Genomic DNA, 19,869 nt, shown 5'->3' with positions numbered 1-19,869 from the left:
TAGCTGTTAAAAGCTATGAATTCATTACAAAAAGAAGATAAGTGAAAGAGCTTCCTTTTCTTCACATTTTAACGTATAGGCAATATAAAAACTTTGTATAGTTACTTGAAGGTGATCCCATCTCAAACTCTTGTATAGTTTGTGATGATTTTTGCAAATTAAATGGAATCCGATACAGTTACTATGGAAGCCAACTCATTCATGGAAACTTTTCCCTAGAGGATTTAGAATATGCATGTCTAACTGAGTTCATACTGCCATATATATGTAAATAGCATCCAGATATTGACAGTGATTAATAAAGAGGCTAAAGGAAACCAAATGATGCCAAAGAAATTTCAGAGAGAGAAATGATTTCCCCAAGTTCCACAGTGTAGAATCATGGGGACAACTAAGGTCTCTAGATTCCCATTCTAGGATTCTTTTTTTTTTTTTCATCCAAGCTGGAGTGCAGTGGTGCGATCTCAGTTCATTTCAACCTCCACCTTCCGGTTTCAAGCGATTCTCCTGCCTCAGCCTCCTGAGTAGCTGGGATTACAGGCGCCCGCCACCACACCCAGCTAATTTTTGTATTTTTAGTAGAGACGGGGTTTCACCATGTTGGCCAGGGTGGTCTCAAACTCCTGACCTCGTGATCTGCCTGCCTTGGCCTCCCAAAGTGCTGGGATTATAGGCGTGAGCCACCACACCCGGCCTCATTCTAGGATTCTTAATACATCACGTAACTTCAGACTTCCTGTGTTCTAGAAGAGAGTTTTGGGGGCCATCTTTTTAGAGTCTGTTTTTTTGTTTTCTGAGAGTATTGAGAAATTTAAAAATCCTTCTTGAAGCAAGGAAATTTGTATCAGAATTAATTTCTGGAAAATACCTGGTTGTGTTCTGTGGGTATGAGCTCTGGTCTGTGACCTCTGATCAAACAGTAGGGAAGTAGTGTGGTGGTGTTTACTTCTAGAGAAAAAATATAAGCAGTTTTTTTGAGGGTCACAGGATGGGATGTTTAGGAGTGATGTTTCATATATATATATATATATAGATAGATAGATAGATATAGCTATAAATATATACATATACATACACACACACACACAAAGGACTGTACATTACCGTGATTTTTGTAGAGAAAGTCTCATTAATAATAAGAAGGGTTCCAAAGTTAACCTCTCATCCCTGAACTTGTTAAATGAAACCAGGCATTGTGGAAAGGACACTTGCTTCTGGGTCTTGCTTTCTCTTTGCAACAGTTGGGAAGGTAGAGAAAGAGAATCAATACAGAATCCATAAACTTGATCTCTGGCTCCTACCCTTCTTAAATAATATTAGTGGTGCAAGATACCTTGTCACACCTGTGCTCTGCTACCACTGGCTTTCTCTTTTCTTGTCTGTCTTTCGGTTCATGTTGGGCTAGTGTGTTGTATTTTCTGTCTTCAAAGGGAAATTGAAACTGTAGGAGAGGGGAAAGAATAAATACATTTATATGTCTTCTTGACCTAGGTTGCAAAAGCAATATCTTGGTTTAAGAAAATGTGATGGAAGGATTCTAGAGAAATGCCTTTAGGAGATGTTTCTGTTTTCAAAGTTGGCAGGGAGGGATTGGGGAAGGGAAATTTCAGAGCAGGCCTAAAGCAGTGTTGGTGTTGGTTGTGCTTGTTTCATTCCTTTCCCCCACTCTTTTCTTTTTGCGCCCATAAGCACAGCAGAATTGTGCTTGTTAACTATTCTAGAGTCAGGTCAATTTCTATGTAGGATTTAGGAACATCAATAGACACTGCATGATAAAAACAGTGGAATTTTGTAGCATTGTTTTCTTATTCCTAGAACTTGATTAATTTCTCTTGAACTTGAAAGATTCTTGAAAGATTCTCTACTTCTACTTCCACTTGCTACTTATACTCAGTGAGTTTCTAGGCCTGAGAGTTAATGAGATTGAGTCTTCTAGATCTTTTTGTGGTTGTGACGTGGAAAATGATCTTGTGTGTTGTGTTGTGTTGTATTTCTAGAACTCTACGGCTTTGACGTGCTCATAGATTCTACTCTGAAGCCATGGTTGTTGGAAGTGAATCTCTCTCCTTCTTTGGCCTGGTAAGTCAGTTCCATTAACTACAAAAGGACAAATCTTCAAGTAGTACTTAAAGCACTTTTTTTTTTTTTTTGATCATTTCTCTTGGCACTAGAAGACTGTTTTTTTCCTAGTTATTAGGTGGAGATAACCAGACTTTCTTAAATTAGCTGGTTTATGGCATAATATCAAAGTGCGTATGACAACCATGGATCTCTGTCTTCCTAGTCAATTTACAATTATATGATTCCTGTTTATTAGGTTTCTAAGGGATGGTTCTTGCATTCAGTTTTATCCTTGTAGTTTTTTTAATAGTAGGTCTTTTATTAAGGGTAAAGAAATATATAAGGTATTTCCTTCATTACCAAAAGTTTTACAGGTTCAAATCCACATATACTATAAAGGTATAAACCTGGATCTAGGGCCATGTGGATAATATGTGGTCCTTTTACCCTGTCTCATGTTTAAAGTCATCCAAGTTTAAAGTCAAAAACTTCAAACAACTTAAAAATCTTTTTTTACTAACCTATTGTTTAGAAGAAGAAAAGAAACATATTTTTCAATACCAGGGAAGATTCTTATTATATTTGCAGCTACAGCCAGAATTTCCATTCACTTGTACACTTCTCTAAACTGAGAACTGTAGAGATTTATGCCAAAGACCACCCAGCTGCTGAGTTTTTAAGGTTGAGAGATATTGGCAAAATGCCAAGGAATCAAATAAAGACAGATTGACTACTTTTGGGGTGGGAGTTTGGCTTAACCTCCATAGTAAGGTGTAGAGCTAGATATTACAGATGCTTCAGATGTTATGCAACTTTCGTCAAGTCAGCCTTTTGCAGGTTGCCCAGTAAAGTATATTATACTATACTTTAAAAGTTAGAAATCCCCAGAATGGGGCGCTGAGTATAGCAGCCAGAGCAGTTTGGTTCATGGAGGAACACCTCAGCACTGAAGTCACTGTGGCCGTCATTGCCGCAGGGAGGCCTCTTGCTTTTGGTCGATGTTGTTTTTGTTTTCATGTGGGTTCCCGCCCATCTGGTGAGATTTTGGTATAAATTGTATTTTTTTTTTTTTTGCCCTATTTGCAAGCCTGCAAGCCTAAGAAATTTGTTTTAGAGCAGACAATAAAGACTTTAAAAAGTACCAATGTAGCCAGAGTTGCTCCTCTTGTGTGTGAATGTGACTTGACTGTTGCAGCAGCAAAAAGTAATTTGAATGGTGGTGGGCACACTCATAAAAGAGCATACCCAAAATCTGAACCTCTAAAATCCACAGTTTTAATGAAGCGGTATTCTTGACTTGTGCAAATTTTGAATTGCACAAGACCTTCTGGTATAAAGAAAATTGTATGTTAGAGAATCAATGGATGGTGCTGCGTTTGCATTACAGAGGACGAATTTAACACCAGGATTTCATTTCTCATATTTTTGCCCAGGATTTTTCCCCCCACCGCCCCCGTGGATTTTACAGGCTTTACGTGTTGCTCTTCATTGACATTTGGAAACTTTGCTATATTGGGACCCATTAGAGGGCGGCTATTCTGTTAACCTACACACTTATCAATTGCTCTTTTCTTTCTCTGTTCTGTTAGTGATGCACCTCTGGACCTAAAGATTAAAGCCAGTATGATTTCAGATATGTTCACTGTTGTAGGTGAGTAGTAGTATTTTCTGAACTGGACTCACATAAAATTTAACCGGAGTGTCCATTTTGTCAGACTCCATAGGTTTTGCCAACTGGCAGTTCCTAAGCCATGCTGAATGGTTTGTACTAAAAAATTATATTTTCAGGGAAATGTTTATATGTTTCTACGCCCCTTGGCTCCATCCTGTCCTGAGGCTGAACCACAACTAAGGCTGAGACCTGAGGCACAGGAATTAGGAGCTGAGGAAGAGAATTAGCAAAGATCTGGAGAAAGTGTATTTTTCTCCAAGCTGGGAAAGTAAAACCCACTGAAGAAGCCTTGTTGCAAAGGAGACTGGCTATATTTCTGCTAGACAGTCTCTACTGGTCTCAACGTGATCCCTTCTGTAGTAGTTATAACCAAAGCAGCCCAAAGAAGAATCTCATTTTAAGTAGATAAGCCAAAACTTTGAAGTGGAGATGGGCAGTCAGGTGGGTATTTTGTGGGCTTGTTGGTTTTTTTTTAGGTACTATAAAAAGAAATAATAAAATATATTTGAAATGAACTAGTACCTGATGTACCAGCAAATGCTGTAAAACTTAGCTACTCTATTCTCCCTGGATAGGAATCTGCTTCTTTTTAGGAAGTAAGTGAAATTAGCTGAAGTCCAATTTCCAAAGCCATAGATAATCTACAAAGCCCATTTTGAAAGTTGCCAATAGACCACCTTCTGCAGTTCCAGAAGTAGATCATGTAACAGGGCAAGACTGTTCACTTGCTTTTGTAAAACTAACTTGATTTTCCAGTCATCATCCAGGTAGCCACTTTAAAGTAACTTGTTTTTATTAACAACTGTGTGTTTTAAAATGGTAATTTGCAGTTACTCTTAGATTCATCAAAAATCTACATCTCTTTCTCACTCAGAATCACATTTCAGCCACCCAACCAGCAAGGTTAATTCATCTGGATATTTCCCTTTTCTTCTCTCTAGTTATGGTGGTTCAGAGTTCAGAGTCTGTGTGTGGGAGAGTTGTGCATTATTCTCCTGAGGATAGATCTCTGTGATATTTATGACAGTGAAACTGAGTTTGTATATCTAAAGAAAAGGTACAGCCAGACCTGCTAATTTCTTAGAAAATGGCAGGTTTTAATGTTGCCCATTCCCCATTCAGGATTTGTGTGCCAAGATCCTGCCCAGCGGACATCAACTCGGCCAATTTATCCCACCTTTGAGTCTTCCAGGCGAAACCCTTTCCAGAAACCTCAGGTAAGCCAATTCCTCATCAGGGAGCCTGAAGGAGGCTTACTGGGAAGTGGCGGCTGATGTAACTGAGGGAGCGGAAGCACTATGGGTATGAGGTCACTTAGAGCAGGAGAATTTGGGGATCACTCTAGACAGGAGGCAGTAATATTCAGCTGTGGCTAATAGCTTATGCTTTCAACATTTTCCAACAAACTTATTCCCTGTTTTTTGTTTTGTCTTTTCTCTTGGCTTCTTTTTTTCATTATCTTCCTTCTTTCTGTTTTTAAAAATCACGTTTTTTCCGCCTCAGATTGATATGCTCAGAAACAAGGCACAGAAAAGGGGCCTATTCTTAGTCATTACTGCATTCTTTCTGATCTTCAGACTAGCTTTGTAAAGAAGATGCTTTCTTGAAATAGTATCTTCTCTACAAGTAATTCTCCTCAAAGGACCCTCCATGATCATGAGTTATTGATTGAGGTTAAATGAGATAAAAGCCCAAAGAAACTTATACTTGTCTAAAATATCATCTGATCAAGCATTGCTTCGGTCTTTGTGTACTCTGCATTTATGTTCCAGTTAAACCAATCAGCTGATCCTTCTACTTACTCATTCCATCATCTCGTCAGTCCCTGCCTGTTTTGACCCTGCTAATTTTCCACTTTTGTTTCTTGGCCTTTAACATTTCTTCTTATTTAAAAAAAAAAAATCCACTTTGCTCTTTTCTTCCCATCTGGTTTGATTGCTTTGCCTGCTCAGACATTTTGGAAGTCTTTCCTTATTAAATCCATTGTGACCTTTACTTTTCATTTTAACATTTATTTATTTGTTCTATATTACATTGTTTTGCGTTCATTGATTTGTTGCTTTTAAATTGTTCTGTACTCTCCTGCCAGATTGTAGGCTCTTTCAAGGCATAAGCAGCTTTTTCTTCCTACTTCCCATTTTCTCTTTCCTTTTCGTCTCTCCTTTTATTCCTGCCCCAACTCCACTTTAACCCTTTACTCCTCACTTTTTTCCTCCCTTCTTCCACTCCCATTCCTCCTCTTATTCCTTTTACTTGCTAGTCTCATTTGGAGTAGTGCTATTTTCTGTTTGCCAAACCCATATACTATTATTTATTCAGATAATTGTTTATTAGAACAGGGTTTTCAAACTCAAATGCCTAGAGGGCCTGCAGGCAGGTAATATAAATTAGTAAATAGAGGCAGGCATAAAACAGCTAAGAGTGATATGACTGAGGTAAACTGGAGAGTGCATACCTCACCTGAAAGGGGTGGCTGTTTTACTAATGTGCTCTGGCTAATTACTGGCATGCATAAGTATGGGCCAGGTGTTATGAGATCTTCCTATTGTCAAGAGAAATCGGAAATCTTACTTTTAAATATTGGCAGCCACTTCATTAGAAACAATACTTTGCAGGCCAAGCATAACATGTCTTTGAGCTAGATTCAGTCTATGCCTATCTGTGACCCTGTGCTGTGGAATTATTCCCTAATTAATGTTTGGATGTGGAACAGGGTGTACTGTATTTTAAAGGCTATTATCTTGGATTAGATATAAAATCAGTTACCAGGGTTGTACTTGATCAGTGCATCATCACAGATCAAAGGGTTTTCTTTAATTTTTAATAAGAAAAAGTAGAGGATTAACCTAGGTGTACTAGAAAAACTTAATTTAGGCAGTCACATTCCTTTGCAACTTGTTTCCTGCAGTATCTGTGGCAAGAACCACAGGATTATGTATAAAGGATCATGAACATTTCTGTGCAGCTTTAACTCAGTTTCTGCCAAGTTTCACTTCTAGAGGTAGCTGTATTGCCAGTCTTAGATGAATTGGTCCCTTTTCTTAGTTTGCCTGTCAGCTTTATTGGCAACTCTTTGCAAACTCTAGAAAATCTGTTCAATGCTTGTTTTGCCAACTGGTAGGTAATGGCATGATTTCATCCATAAGCAGCCTACAGGACACTTATATAAATGCTAAAGGTACTGTAGATTGGTCATGTGTACTGTGTGAAACCAGTTTGTCAGGTGGACTAGTTGACTTCAGGATCTTCAGTATCTGGCAGTAGGATTGTGCCCTCAGTGGTGAAAAGTTGAAGCTGGAATATATATGGCCTAGGAGAAAGCAATGTGAAAGATAATAAATGTTCTAACCTTCCAACCACAAAGTGTAGGGCTCTTGCTTTTGGTTTCTGCTTGGAGATTATTTTTTCCTTTTTTATATCATAGATCTAGGAGATGGAAAATGTAGGCATATTAGGAGAAGATAAGGGTTTATTCCATTTTTGTCTTTTATAGAGTCCAGTATCTGCACAGTTTCAGTCGTCAAAGGCCAAGCAGGTAAGTTCTAGATCTTTCGGAGACTTCATTCAAATTTTATTTTCATTCTCCAAATGGAAAGTTTTTTAGCTTTAGTTTTTCATGGTACATATTTTTATGTACCTATTTTTTTGTGCAGTTTAATAACAAAACGAATGAAAATAAATGCATAGAAGTCTTTTTGGTTATATAATATAAGAGTAGAGGATGCAGGAACTTAGGGATCCTCTTTTCCTGATAGTGATTATACTGAGATGGAGACAGTTGAATTTAAATGGGGAACAGGGGCTTAAAGGCATATCTATCACTTTGACCAAAATAATCCAGGAAGGAAATTTTCCAGTTCACAAATGAACTTCATTTTTTTTTCAGACATCTTATGAAACATACTGTTGTCTATAGCTTAATATTGGAAATGTTTTCACATTGGGTGTAGGGTTGTATTTGAGTTCCTTAGCAGGTGACATTTCAAATATGTAGCGATTTGCAGTTTATAAATCTAAGAAGCTCTGCCACAATAGTGTCTCAGATGCTACCTTTGAAATACAAACATCTTTCTTTCTGAATGATCAGCATTTGCTTTCTTACTGTTTTTGTTAGCAGTATTTGAGATTAACCATTGCTTTCTTCTGCACAGATTTTAAAAATTCTTTTCGAAGTAATAGGCTAGCAGTGGGGATCCTGTGCCTGCTATCTGATGCTTTAGTATGAGGGATATAGATATTCTCACATATAAACGTGTCACTGCAACTGTTGTTTAGCAAAAAGCTCCAGTATATTTATTTTGGCGTTTGTACTCTCTGATGCAATTTCTGGTAAGCTTGAATGCTTGATGTGTAACTTTTCTTAGCTACTGTTTCTGATAAAGTGATTTATATGGTTTATGTGAATCCAAGAAATGAAAAATAACTCACTGGATGCCTTGTCTGCTATTTAGTAACTAATTACTGTGGCTCTGTAGTATGAGTTTTGGTGCTTAGTTGGTGGAATTCAAAACTCTATAATACGTAGTATTTTATATTTAGTAAATACGTAAGTATGCTAGTTGCTCCCATGGCAGAAAACAAAACAAAATAATGCTGTTGACTTCAAAGAGCTTATATTCTAAATATACCTGGAACTAATGTACTGAAAGAAGTACGTTAGGAAAGGGGTACTCTTTCATAGCCTGTGGCATCTGACTCTAAAGAAGTGTCTTTGATATGTAATTCTAATTTATTTTTACTTATTTATTTGAGACAGCGTGTCACTCCATCACCCAGGCTGGAGTGCAGTGATGCGATCACAGCTCACTACAGCCTGGACTTCTTGGGCTCAGGTGATCCTCCTACCTTGGCCTCCTGATTAGCTGGGACTACAGGTGCACACCACCACGCCTGGCTAATTTTTTGTATTTTTGGTAGAGATGAGGGTTTTGACTTGTCACCCAGGTTGGTCTGGAACTCCTGAGCTCAAGCGATCTGCTGGCCTCGGCCCTCCCAAAGTGCTGGGATTGCAGGCATGGGCCAGCATGCCTGGCCTTTGATATGTAATTCTAATCTTAATTTCTCTATCAATTTTAATTCCATTACATCTAGTTGCATTGCTTGAATTACCATAGGTTGTAATAGGCTTGTTGGAGAGCAAGACCTCTCTTTAGTAGTAATGTATCTAAACACTTGCTTATGTGACATAAAGCCTTTCTGGCTTTATTCAGCCAGCTTTATACATGTTGAATTCTTTGACTTTTATTGTACTTTGCAATGTTCTATTTTGTCATTGTCTTTCTGTTAACGAAGCACTCTTAACTTCACAGTATTTTCATTGGAGCTAAGTAAAAAAAAAAATTTCTCTGTTCTGACCAGTTAGACTGTGTCAAGCTTTCTTTTTCTGTTGCTGTCAGATTGTGAATTCTCTTAGTCCTTTGCCCTTTTTCTGCCTTTTCCTTTTTAAACCATTATCTCTATATTTCTCCTTTCTCTTTAATGTCTATGGTTCAAGTTTTCCACTCACCAGAAATTGTATGGCATGGTACTGTGGAAAGAATATGGACTTTTACAGTCCGATAGACCTGGATTCAAATTTGAGCTCTGCCAAAAACTAGCAATTAGACCTTTGGGCAAGTTCTCTTACCTCTCTGAGGCTCAATTCCCACATCTGTCATATGGGGATAATAATACATACATGAAGTTATGGTGAGGGAGAAATGATAAAATTGAGGTAAAATATTCAGGGTGTTAGACATGTAGTTTACACTAAGAAGATTTACTCCCCTTCACACTTTGAGTCTTTTGATTTTCCCATTGTCAAGATCTCTTGTTATTTTGATATTCACCTGTTTGTAGTCATATTTTTCACATTTGCCATCATCCACAAATGCTATTTTTGTTTTTCCTTCCAGATGTTAATGAAGATTCTAAATAATGCTTAGTTAATACCCATTCTAGAAATCACTTTCTAACTTGATTCACTGCTATTTGTCTTACAGTTACATTGTTTTCAGTTTTTGTTGATGTGTTATATTCTGGCACTAACCCCCAACTGGAAATATGAAATTTTCTCAAATGCTTCTCTAAAATCCAAAGACATTTAATATATTGCTATAGTTGCCGTTTTAAAAATCTTGTCCTAAAAATCAAACTTTTAAAGCATGTTTTAAAATAAAGCATTCTCCATACTATTATTCATAAGCCCATTATCCTCTAAATTATTAGGGATTTTTTCCTTTTAATATTTGTTCCATTATTTTACTAGGGATTCAAGTTAGGTTTACCAGGCAGTAACCACCAGGAGCATACTTCTTACATTTTTGAAGATTAGTACCTCATTTGGTTTTTTTCTAATCTGGTACCTCCTCAGTTCTTCATGATTTTTCAAACATAATTGTAAGTGGTTTGGGTTAAGTTTTGTTTGTTTTTAAAGCCAATTTCCTTAATAACAAGATGCATGTCTCGCAGACCTGCTGGCTTACATTTATTCCAAATTTCTAGATGCTGTTACACAAGCCTACTTACTTTCTCCCCTCTACCCGCCAATTTCAAAGTATACCCTGATTATCAGTATGTTTAAACCTTTTCTTAGAAGCCATTTTTTTTGTTCCATTTCCACTCAGATTTATTGATAATGTGGTCTTTTCCATTTGTTTTCTTTCATTCCATAGCATTCATTTTGCTTTTAAACTTGATTTTACCTTTTGTTTTTTAGATGGTAAAATGTATCACATATAAATTGAGCTACTTCTAGTTCCTTTGCTTTTAATGAAGAATTCCAAACTTTGTAAAACTGCATTGGGAGATTTTTATTCTTTGCATGTGTTCTCTGTCAAGCAAATTTTATTTTTGCCCCTCAATTATGATATATTCTTAGGCTAGCTTGCCATTTTTCCCCATTCCACATTTTGTTAAGTTCTTCTCATCACTGGTACTTCCCAGCTTTTTTTAGGCTGAGAGTCATTTTCTGATTCAACATCTGTTTCTTACTGCTTTGACTGAGTGGAGACTGATGGTTCCTTGTCTCATTAATTTCACATTTTCAGCCAGTTGTTCCTTAGCAATAATGGTTAGATATGTAAGGTTTCTTCTCTGGGAAGATTTCTGAATCATAAGTTGTACTATTGGTAAATTTATCTTTGGTGCATGTTGCATGGCAGAATTCTTAACTTGACAGTAATTTGACAGTTTATAGTTTATCTGAGCACTGGATATCTAAATCATGTATCTTTTAGCCAGAGGCAATGGTTCTCCTCTCTAAGTTCAGAGGACCCTTATTTCCTTAGTACATTCAGTCAACTCATGGGAATATGTGGATTTATTATATCAACCACCCAGAGAATGTAGTTGATGTGCCCAAAGGCAAAACTGCAGAATGACTTGCAGATTGACGTTTTGCTCTTGTTTTTGATAGTCTTGGTGGCCTTTCAAATCAGTCTGATTCCTTTTTTTTTTTTTAACCTTTGCTTTGTTTTTAATCTCCAAGTGTGTCTCCTTGACACTCATAAGCATTTGTTTTCTTTTTTTCTGTCCATCTCATGCTTTCTTCTTCCCTTCTCTCTTTCTCTACCTTTTCTTTCACCTGTGTCTATAATTCAGGTCACAGAATTATGGACCTTTCTCAGAGCTCTTAAATACACCAACTAGAAGCACAGACCTGAATTCCTACATGCCTCTACCCGACCCCAAACGTTCACAAATAATGTACACAGTAGCTAGACCTAGAATTATAGGCTATAACAAAGGAGTGGTTGTGAATGTATATGGGAGACAACTCTTTGAAAGTGATTGGCAGAGAAGTTTTAACAGTTTTGGGTGCTAATTCATTGGTTACAGAAACCACATTAGGTTAGTAGGAGAAGGTTGCCACATCATTATCTCAATTTCTAGAAGCCAGGAATATTAAAAAACCATTAAAAACAATACCCAGGAATTGGAAGTTCTCATTAGATGTCATTCAATAGTGATTTGACCCCTGTTCTTTTAAATACAGCCATGCATTCCTTAATCTGTTTAATAGTTAATAACTTTTTAAGTACTTTTAATTAACCTTTGATACAGCTTTTAGTTTATCAACCTTCTAAGTAACATTCTTTTTGTTCTTAAATGCTTAATAAAAATACCTATTTTTATTATATCATTTAAATGAATGCTTGTTTCTTACTCTCTCTTTACATAATTTGAGATTTGAGGCCCTTAAATAGTGTCATGTAAGAAAGCTGCTTAACTTTAGAGGACTAACTGCCAGTGGCTTTATTGTTTTGTTTTGTTTTGCTTTTGAGACAGAGTTTTGCTCTTGTCACCCAGGCTGGAGTGCAATGGGGCAATCTTGGCTCAGTGCAACTTCTGCTTCCAGGGTCTAAGCGATTCTCTTGCCTCAGCCTCTCACATAGCTGAGACCACAGGCATGTGCCACCACGCCCAGCTAATTTTGTATATTGTGTATTGTGTATTTGAGTAGAGACGAGGTTTCATCATGTTGGCTATGGTTGGTCTCGAACTCCTGACCTCAGGTGATCCACCCGCCTTGGCCTCCCAAAGTGCTGGGATTACAGGTGTGAGCCACCACACCAGGCTTTGCCGGTGGCTTTATGATCAGAGACATGCTGTGATGGGTGAACTAGGTAAGTATTTTTTGGCAAACAATAAGTAGTATGTGATCACGAGAAAAGTCATCAAACTATCCATTTAATATTTTTGGCTTTTTCCAAATTATACATTAAATAAGCGTTCACACTTTTTAAAGATTTATAAACAATGGTTATGTTATTTATATTTGTTTCCTTCCTAAATCTTTCAACTTTCCCCTATAAACCCTCTCATTTTAACATCTACTGTTTAATTCATTCCCAGAGATTGAGGAAGTAAAAATATTTCCCAAAATCCTTCTGCAAAGTTTACTTCTAGCCATGATTGATGTCAGCACTTTCACGTATTTGTTTGTTCAACCAATATTTCTTGATTGACTTCATGCCAAGTACAGTGTATTGTTCTGGATGTTGAAGATACCACAGTAAAAGCCCCTGTACTTCACATGTTGCTTACATCTGTTGATTTCATGGTTTTCTTGATACAGATATCCATCATGGAGTTGCCGATCAGAAAATTTAGCTTTTATAACTCCCATGCTAGCTTTGGAGATTTGTTAGTTGGTCTCTCTTGTGTCCAAAGATAAAACCATCCATGGTTGGTGATTCGTGTACATTAATATATTAGTCTGTTCAGGCTGCCATAACAAAATGCCATAGGCTGGGTGGCTTAAACAACAGAAATTTATTTCTCACAGTCCGAAGGCTGAAAAGTCCAAGGTGCTGGCAAGGTGGGCTTCATTCTGAGGCTTTTTTCTGTTGGCTTGTAGGTCTCCATTTTATTGTATGCTCACATGGCCTCCTCTTTGTACACACACTAGCTGGGGTCTGGGGTACAGAAAGTGAGATCAAACTCTCTGGCATCTCTTTTTTTTTTTTTTTTTTACACACACTAGCTGGGGTCTGGGGTACAGAAAGTGAGATCAAACTCTCTGGCATCTCTTTTTTTTTTTTTTTTTTTTTTTTTTTTTTTTTTGAGACAGTCTTGCTCTGTTGCCCAGGCTGGAGTGCAGTGGCGTGATCTCAGCTCACTGCACGCTCCGCCTCCCGGGATCATGCCATTCTCCTGCCTTGGCCTCCCGAGTAGCTGGGACTACAGGCGCCTGCCACCACGCCCAGCTAATTTTTTGTATTTTTAGTAGAGCCGGGGTTTCACCATGTTAGCCAGGATGGTCTCAATCTCCTGACCTTGTGATCTGCCCACCTCGGCCTCCCAAAGTGCAGGGATTACAGGCATGAGCCACCGTGCCCAGCCACCATCTCTTCGTATAAGGACACTAATCCCATTACACCAGGGCCCCACTCTCATGACTTCATCTGACTTTAATTACCTTCCAAAAGCCCCATCTCCAAATGCTGTCATATTGGAGGTTAGGACTTCAACATGAGAAGTTTTGAGAGAAACCAACATTCGGTCCATAACAACGGATGTTGCTAAAAAGGCCAAAAGTTAGTTACCACAATGCCTTTGAATAGATATTCTACAAATAGAGAAAGACAAATAATACCTTGTGACAATGGGGCTGCTGCTCTCTGGTTGAAGTTACTTCTAAGAATCAAGAGGACAATTTGCACTCATGTGGGCTAATTCTTTCTTACTTTTTGTACTTGGCAGATTTGTCTTATTTTTGTCTATCACTTCATCTATTTCAATAATAGTGTATTATTATGCTTTTATACTGACTTCCTTTTTTACCTTTCTATTTCTCCACTCGCATAAAATCAAAATCACCGAAAACTTGTATTTTCAGATGACCTCCCTCATCACCATGTAGAAGCTGAAATAGCCGAGATCCTCTTCTGGGATCAGTGATGGACAGGGCCCATTTGGCGCCTTCTTGGAGTACCCAGGGTAGTCACTCTTGTTCCAGGCCTCTTGAAGTCCAGCAACCACAGTGATAGCCTTTTGGCCACAGCTCTTTTTTGTGTTACTGATGATTCTCATCTCAATATTTCCCCCTCAAATTGTAAAACATTTCACAGCCCAACTTTTTCATTTGTGATATAATAGATTGTTCCTTGGTTTTGTGTCTTATGTCTCGGTTCTCTTAATTCTTCATCTCCTGTGCTAGAAAGAATATGCTCACTGAAATAAATACACATTATTTTTCTATTGAGGGCATCTTCAGATTTTTCCATATCCTTGAAATATTGGATGTGCTCTAAAACCAAGGTTTGGGTTAAATACTAGCTTAGAAAGTCACATGGACCTCATTCTTCTCTTTTCTCTCTCAACCCATAGTGTTCTTTTACTGTTCTGTTTTCTCCTCTTGCCTTTGAGTTTATTAGCTTTCGTCTGTTTTCCAGTGTTCCAGGCTGAGATTAATTACAGAAAGTGGGCTGTGAATTTGAGCTTATAAATCTTAGGAAAGATAATGATGTTGAGGGAATGAACAGAGGGTAATGAGGAATAATGAAAACTTAAAAAATTTTTTTTACTATTTTCATTTTCTTCTCCTTAGCGTTGCCGTCCACTCTCTGCCAGTGATGCGGAAATGAAAAACCTCGTGGGCTCAGCCCGGGAGAAAGGGCCAGGGAAGTTGGGTGGTTCTGTGCTTGGTCTGTCAATGGAGGAGGTAAAGATAAGTTCATTTTAGGCTTTTGTGGGTTAACACAGGGTTTAGTGAAAATTAGTGAGTGATTGATAATATTCATGACAACAAACTTATGTCTTACATTTAAAAGAGAAAGATTCAAGATGGGAGAAATGTTTTCTCAGGGAAGAACATTTTAAATGGAATTAATTTCTCCCTTCATGCTGCTTTCATATTCTTGGGTCATAACTATCTTCCTTTGTCCTATAGCCACATGGACTCCAGTTTTCAAAATAGGTACTCATTTTATCTTATTTTTCATCTAGATCAAAGTTTTACGGAGGGTGAAGGAGGAGAATGATCGGAGAGGTGGATTTATTCGCATATTTCCTACATCTGAGACATGGGAAATATATGGGTGAGGTGACTACCTTTTTTTTTTGTTGTTCTTTACCTGAGGTCCATAGAATTAGATTAATTGTGATACACTGTCATCACTGCTCCCCCAATGATGCTTTTCTTATTTTGTTTGTTTATTTATAATATAAATATTATCCAAGCCGAGAACTAGATTATTGACAGTAATTTAATATACCTGTGTATTATTTCTCCCATTTAATCCTCTGCCTCCCTCCTAACTAGCTTCCTATCCCAGGGTTAGACACTGTCCTAAACTTTGTGTTTATCATTACCTTGATTTGAAAAAAAAATTGTTCTATCTATATGTGTGTCTAAGCAATATACTGTTTTATTGAGATCTAGTTTACATGCAGTAAAATGCATCTATTTTAAATGTACAGTTTGAAGATGATTTTTGGCAACAGTAGGCACCAGTTTAACCACTGCTACTACCACAATGAAGATATAAAATATTTCCATCACCCTCATAGCCCTCTTTATCCCCATTTATATTCAATCCTCCACATGACCCCGGGCTTCAGACATTATGACCTGCCTTCTGTCATTACAGTTTTTCTACAGTTCCACGTAAATGGAATCATACAGTATGTACTCTTTTGTATCTGGACTCTTTTGTTCAGCGTAGTGTTTTTCATATTCATATGTGTTGGTTTATGAAGAATAGTTCATTATTATTATTATTATATACTATGTCATTGTTTGAATATACCAGAATGTACCACTCATCTTTTGTAGAACATTTGGGTTGTGTTCAGTTGTGGTCTCTTTTGCAGAAAGCTACTGTGACCATTCATATACAATTCCCAGCACCTTTAAAATGTCTTTTCGTCATTTTCAGGCTTACGTTTTTCTGATGAGAAGCATACAGCAATTATTGTCTTTGTTCTGCTATGCATAATGTCTTTTTTTCTCAGCTTGCTTTTAGGATTATCTCTTTATAACTAATTTCCTCTTTTCTTTCTTTCTTTTTTTTTTTTTTTTTTTTTTTTTTTGGAGACAGAGTCTCACTTTGTTGCCCAGACTGGAATGCAGTTGCACAATCTTGGCTTACTGCAACCTCGGCTTCCTGGGCTCCACTTCAAGCTATCCTGCCACCTCAGCCTGCCAGGTAGCTAGGACTACAGGTACATGCCAACGTGCATGACTCATTTTTGTATTTTTTTGTAGAGATGGGGTCTCCCCATGTTGCCCAAGCTGGTCTTGAACTCCTGGGCTCAAGTGATCCATCTGCCTCGGCCTCCCAAAGTGCTGAGATTATAGGCGTGAGACACTGTGCTTGGCCACAGCTGATTTTCAACAGTTTGATTATGATGTGCCTTGGTGTCATTTTCTTCGTGTTTCTTGTGCTCGGGATTCATTGAGCTTCTTCATCTATGGGCTTATAATTTTATTCAAATTTGGAAAACTGTTGGCCTTTATTTCTTCAAATTTTTTTTCTAATTTTCTCCTTTCCTGTCTTCTTTTGGGACTCTGGTTACATGTTAACTTGGTATATATTTTACCACAAATCTGGCTGTGCTCATGTTTTTTCAGACTTTTTTTTCTCGCTTTCCTTAATTTGGGATGGTTTTGTATTTCCGTGTGTCTCTAAGGTCATTCATCATTTTGTCTGCAGTGCCTAATCCTCTATTAATTCTACCCAGTGAAATTTTCAGATATTTTATTTTTCATCAGTTTCTGTGTCTCCTTTTTCTCTTTTTCATTATGTTCATGATTTCCTTTACATTTTTGTTTACATGTTATTTATAATAAATGTTTTAAAATATCTTTTTCTGTTATCTGTCATTTTGGGGTCTGTTTCTATTGACTGATTTTCCTCATGTTTATGGGTCACATTTTTGTTTCTTCACACGTATAGTAATTTTTTTAATTGAATGCTAGACATTGCAGATGTTATATTGTTGAGTGTTTAGATTTTATTGCCTTCTTTAAACCCTTTTGAATTTTTTTTTTTTTTTTTAGTCAGGCACTTAAGTTACTTGTAGATCAGCTTATCTTTTTCAGGCTAATTTTTAAGCGTTGTTATGGTTTGTTTATAGTAGCTTTTTGTCTAGATCCAGGTTAGCTCCTCCACTAAAGAGTCTTTTGAGGTGTCTGTTAAATTACCCCCACGTTCAATGAGATCTTTTCATTCTGTCTGGTGGGAACTCAATTTGCAACCTCATGTGAGCTCTGGGAATTATTCAGCTTACACCTTACCTTCTCCTTAATTTGTTCTTTATCCTGATAGTTGCACTTTGCTCAGCCTTGTGGACTTTCACCCTGTACCTAAGCAGATTTGTATTCACTCAAACATTCAAGGGGTCCCTCGTGATGATTTTTGGATATCTTCTTCTGCAAAACTTCTTCTCCAGGACATTGCTCTGAAAATTCTAGCCACTCCCTAGAAATCAGATTTCTGTTACCTCTTTTCAGAGACAGTTGAGCTCTATTTGCATTTCCTCTCTTTCTATGAAGTCTGGAAATTGCCTTTAGGCAGAAATGTAGGGCAATTGTACTTCGTGTATTTCCCTCTGTCAGAGATCACAGTCCTGTGCTGCCAGTTGTTTAATGTCTGAAAACAGTTATTTCAAATAACTTGTAAATTTTTCTAGTTGTTTATGGTAGGAGAGCATGTCCTGTAACAGTTATCCTCTCATGTATAGAAGCAGAATTCTATTGTTTTGTTTGAATCACTTTTAAACTTTTTCTTAAAAAAAAAAGACATGTTCTATGTATTCTTGCTTTTTTCATTCAGCATTTTGTAATTCAGGTTCATGTTACATATAGTTACAGTTCACTTTTTTCAATGCTTTTATATTTACTGTGTGTTTATATTGCTGTTAATTTTTCTGTTCTCCTGTTGTTGAGGATTTGACTTCTTTCTGGTCTTTTGCTGTTAAGGACAGCTGTGGTGCAGATATTCTTGTATGTGTCTGCTGGGCATGTATCTAGGAGTGGAATTACTGGGCCTTAAAATATGTGAGCCAGTAAATGGCTTGGTGCCACTCATTTCAGATCCGTTGCTGAAGTTTTTGTATAGGCTCAGTGCCTTAAAACATGTGAATGTTAAGCTTTAAAAGGTAATGCTTTAGGAAAAAAGATAAAGCTAAATTGTTTTCCAGAGTGACTATGTAAACTATCAGCAATGCATAAGAGAGTCTGTTGATCTGTATCTTCTCCAATTGCAGTACTGTCAGACTTCTTAATTTTTGTCAGTCTAGTGGGAGTAAAATATCTTATTTTGGTCTTGATTGGCATTTCTATGATTTCTAGTCAGGTTGACACTCTTTGTACTTGTTTATAGGCAACACACTTTCTTCCTCTGGCGACTGCATTGTCACCTAGTTGGGGTGTTCATGGTTCTAAGTATAGAGGTAGAACTTAGAGGAATAAAAGAAAAAGCCATTTTTTAAAATTTGCTTGCTTGTTTTGAAAACCTAGCTGTTCACAGAGAAATCATCCTTTTATCTTTTAAAATATGCTATTCATGTAGTTATACCTTATGAAGACCTAGGAGTTCAACAGAAAAATATTACCTGGGTTTTCTTGAAAATTATATATATATGTATATCTTTTGAAATGTTTTTTAAAGAATTTGAATTTTTGCATTTCCTAGAAAGCATATCTTTTAATTAATGAAAGGGGGACCCTTTACTTTTGAGTATTTCAAGATATAGGAACTTACTTTGAGTATCTTTTTCTATGGAATCAATTACAAATAATCTTGAGGTCTCTTAAGGAAGTCCAACAATGATACCTTTCTTTACTAGGTTGGTTTTGAACTAGTTGAGAAATAAAACAAGGACTAAAATAGATAGAAACCAATATACTGTAGTTTTTACTGATAAAGTCTAGGTTGGGGGAATTGATTATAACTGTCTACAAGCAAATGCACTTCCTGTTGAGCTTCAGAATCGGACAGACTTATATTCCTATAGTAAGCAAGGTTGATCTGAGCCATGTATGGGGAGTGCTGACCCTATAGGAGCAGTAGAGGATATGTATTTCCTAAGTGGGGATTAGCTCCCAGGAGAAAAAAGAGAGGTGCTCAGTGCGTCATTTTCTGTTTATTTTTCCTAAATTACCAATCACGTTGGTAAGTTACTCTAACTCTCTTGGTGCATTCTCAGAAAAGAGGCTCAATTAATATTAATATTAATTGAACTGCCTTTACATAGAATGTGGGAGGTATGTTTATCTACTAACAAATATGCTATTTTATTAGTACATATATATTATCAACAAATGTCTACACTATACTTGGTTCTTTGGTGTATAAAATAAATATTCGTTGGGATCCCTGTCAGTTGAGAATTCAACAGTATGTTTATGGAAAATTACTTACACATATAATAAGAATAGCTTTATTACTTTATTCCTAATAATATTCTTAATCTTAATAATAAGAATAGCTCATATTTGTATAGCTTTTTGTAATTTTAATGTACTTTGTATACTTCATTATTTCACTCACAGGGAGTGAAATGATGACAGGGACACTAAGGCTCAGTAAAACAATGTGACTTGTCCATAACCACACAGTGAGACTTGGGTCAGATATTCTGATCTAGATCCTACTTTTTTCCTGCTGCATCATACAGCTTTCCTAGAACAAAAAGTTTGCTCTGTA

The 19,869-nt window shown here is 37.0% G+C and overlaps 1 protein-coding gene across 6 annotated transcripts in view; it reads left to right on the top strand.

Annotated features, from left to right (window-relative positions):
* The window catches only part of TTLL5 (tubulin tyrosine ligase like 5), a 297,166-nt gene that overhangs the window by 69,112 nt on the left and 208,185 nt on the right, over positions 1 to 19,869 (top strand). For 5 of the 6 annotated variants that reach the window (XM_003260781.3, XM_030803999.1, XM_030803998.1 and 2 more), the window contains exons 13-17: positions 1,998 to 2,079; positions 3,651 to 3,712; positions 4,856 to 4,950; positions 14,766 to 14,879; positions 15,164 to 15,255. In XM_003260781.3, coding sequence (XP_003260829.2) covers positions 1,998 to 2,079; positions 3,651 to 3,712; positions 4,856 to 4,950; positions 14,766 to 14,879; positions 15,164 to 15,255 — 445 coding nt within the window. Of the gene's footprint in view, positions 1 to 1,997; positions 2,080 to 3,650; positions 3,713 to 4,855; positions 4,951 to 7,226; positions 7,269 to 14,765; positions 14,880 to 15,163; positions 15,256 to 19,869 lie in introns of all 6 variants that reach the window. The other variant, XM_030803994.1, reaches the window with a different exon arrangement.

The sequence above is a fragment of the Nomascus leucogenys genome, chromosome 22a (assembly GCF_006542625.1).
Source record: "Nomascus leucogenys isolate Asia chromosome 22a, Asia_NLE_v1, whole genome shotgun sequence".
NCBI lineage: Eukaryota > Metazoa > Chordata > Mammalia > Primates > Hylobatidae > Nomascus > Nomascus leucogenys.
The sequence above is the reverse complement of the archived record's forward strand: the minus strand, read 5'-3'. Positions and strand labels throughout refer to the sequence as shown.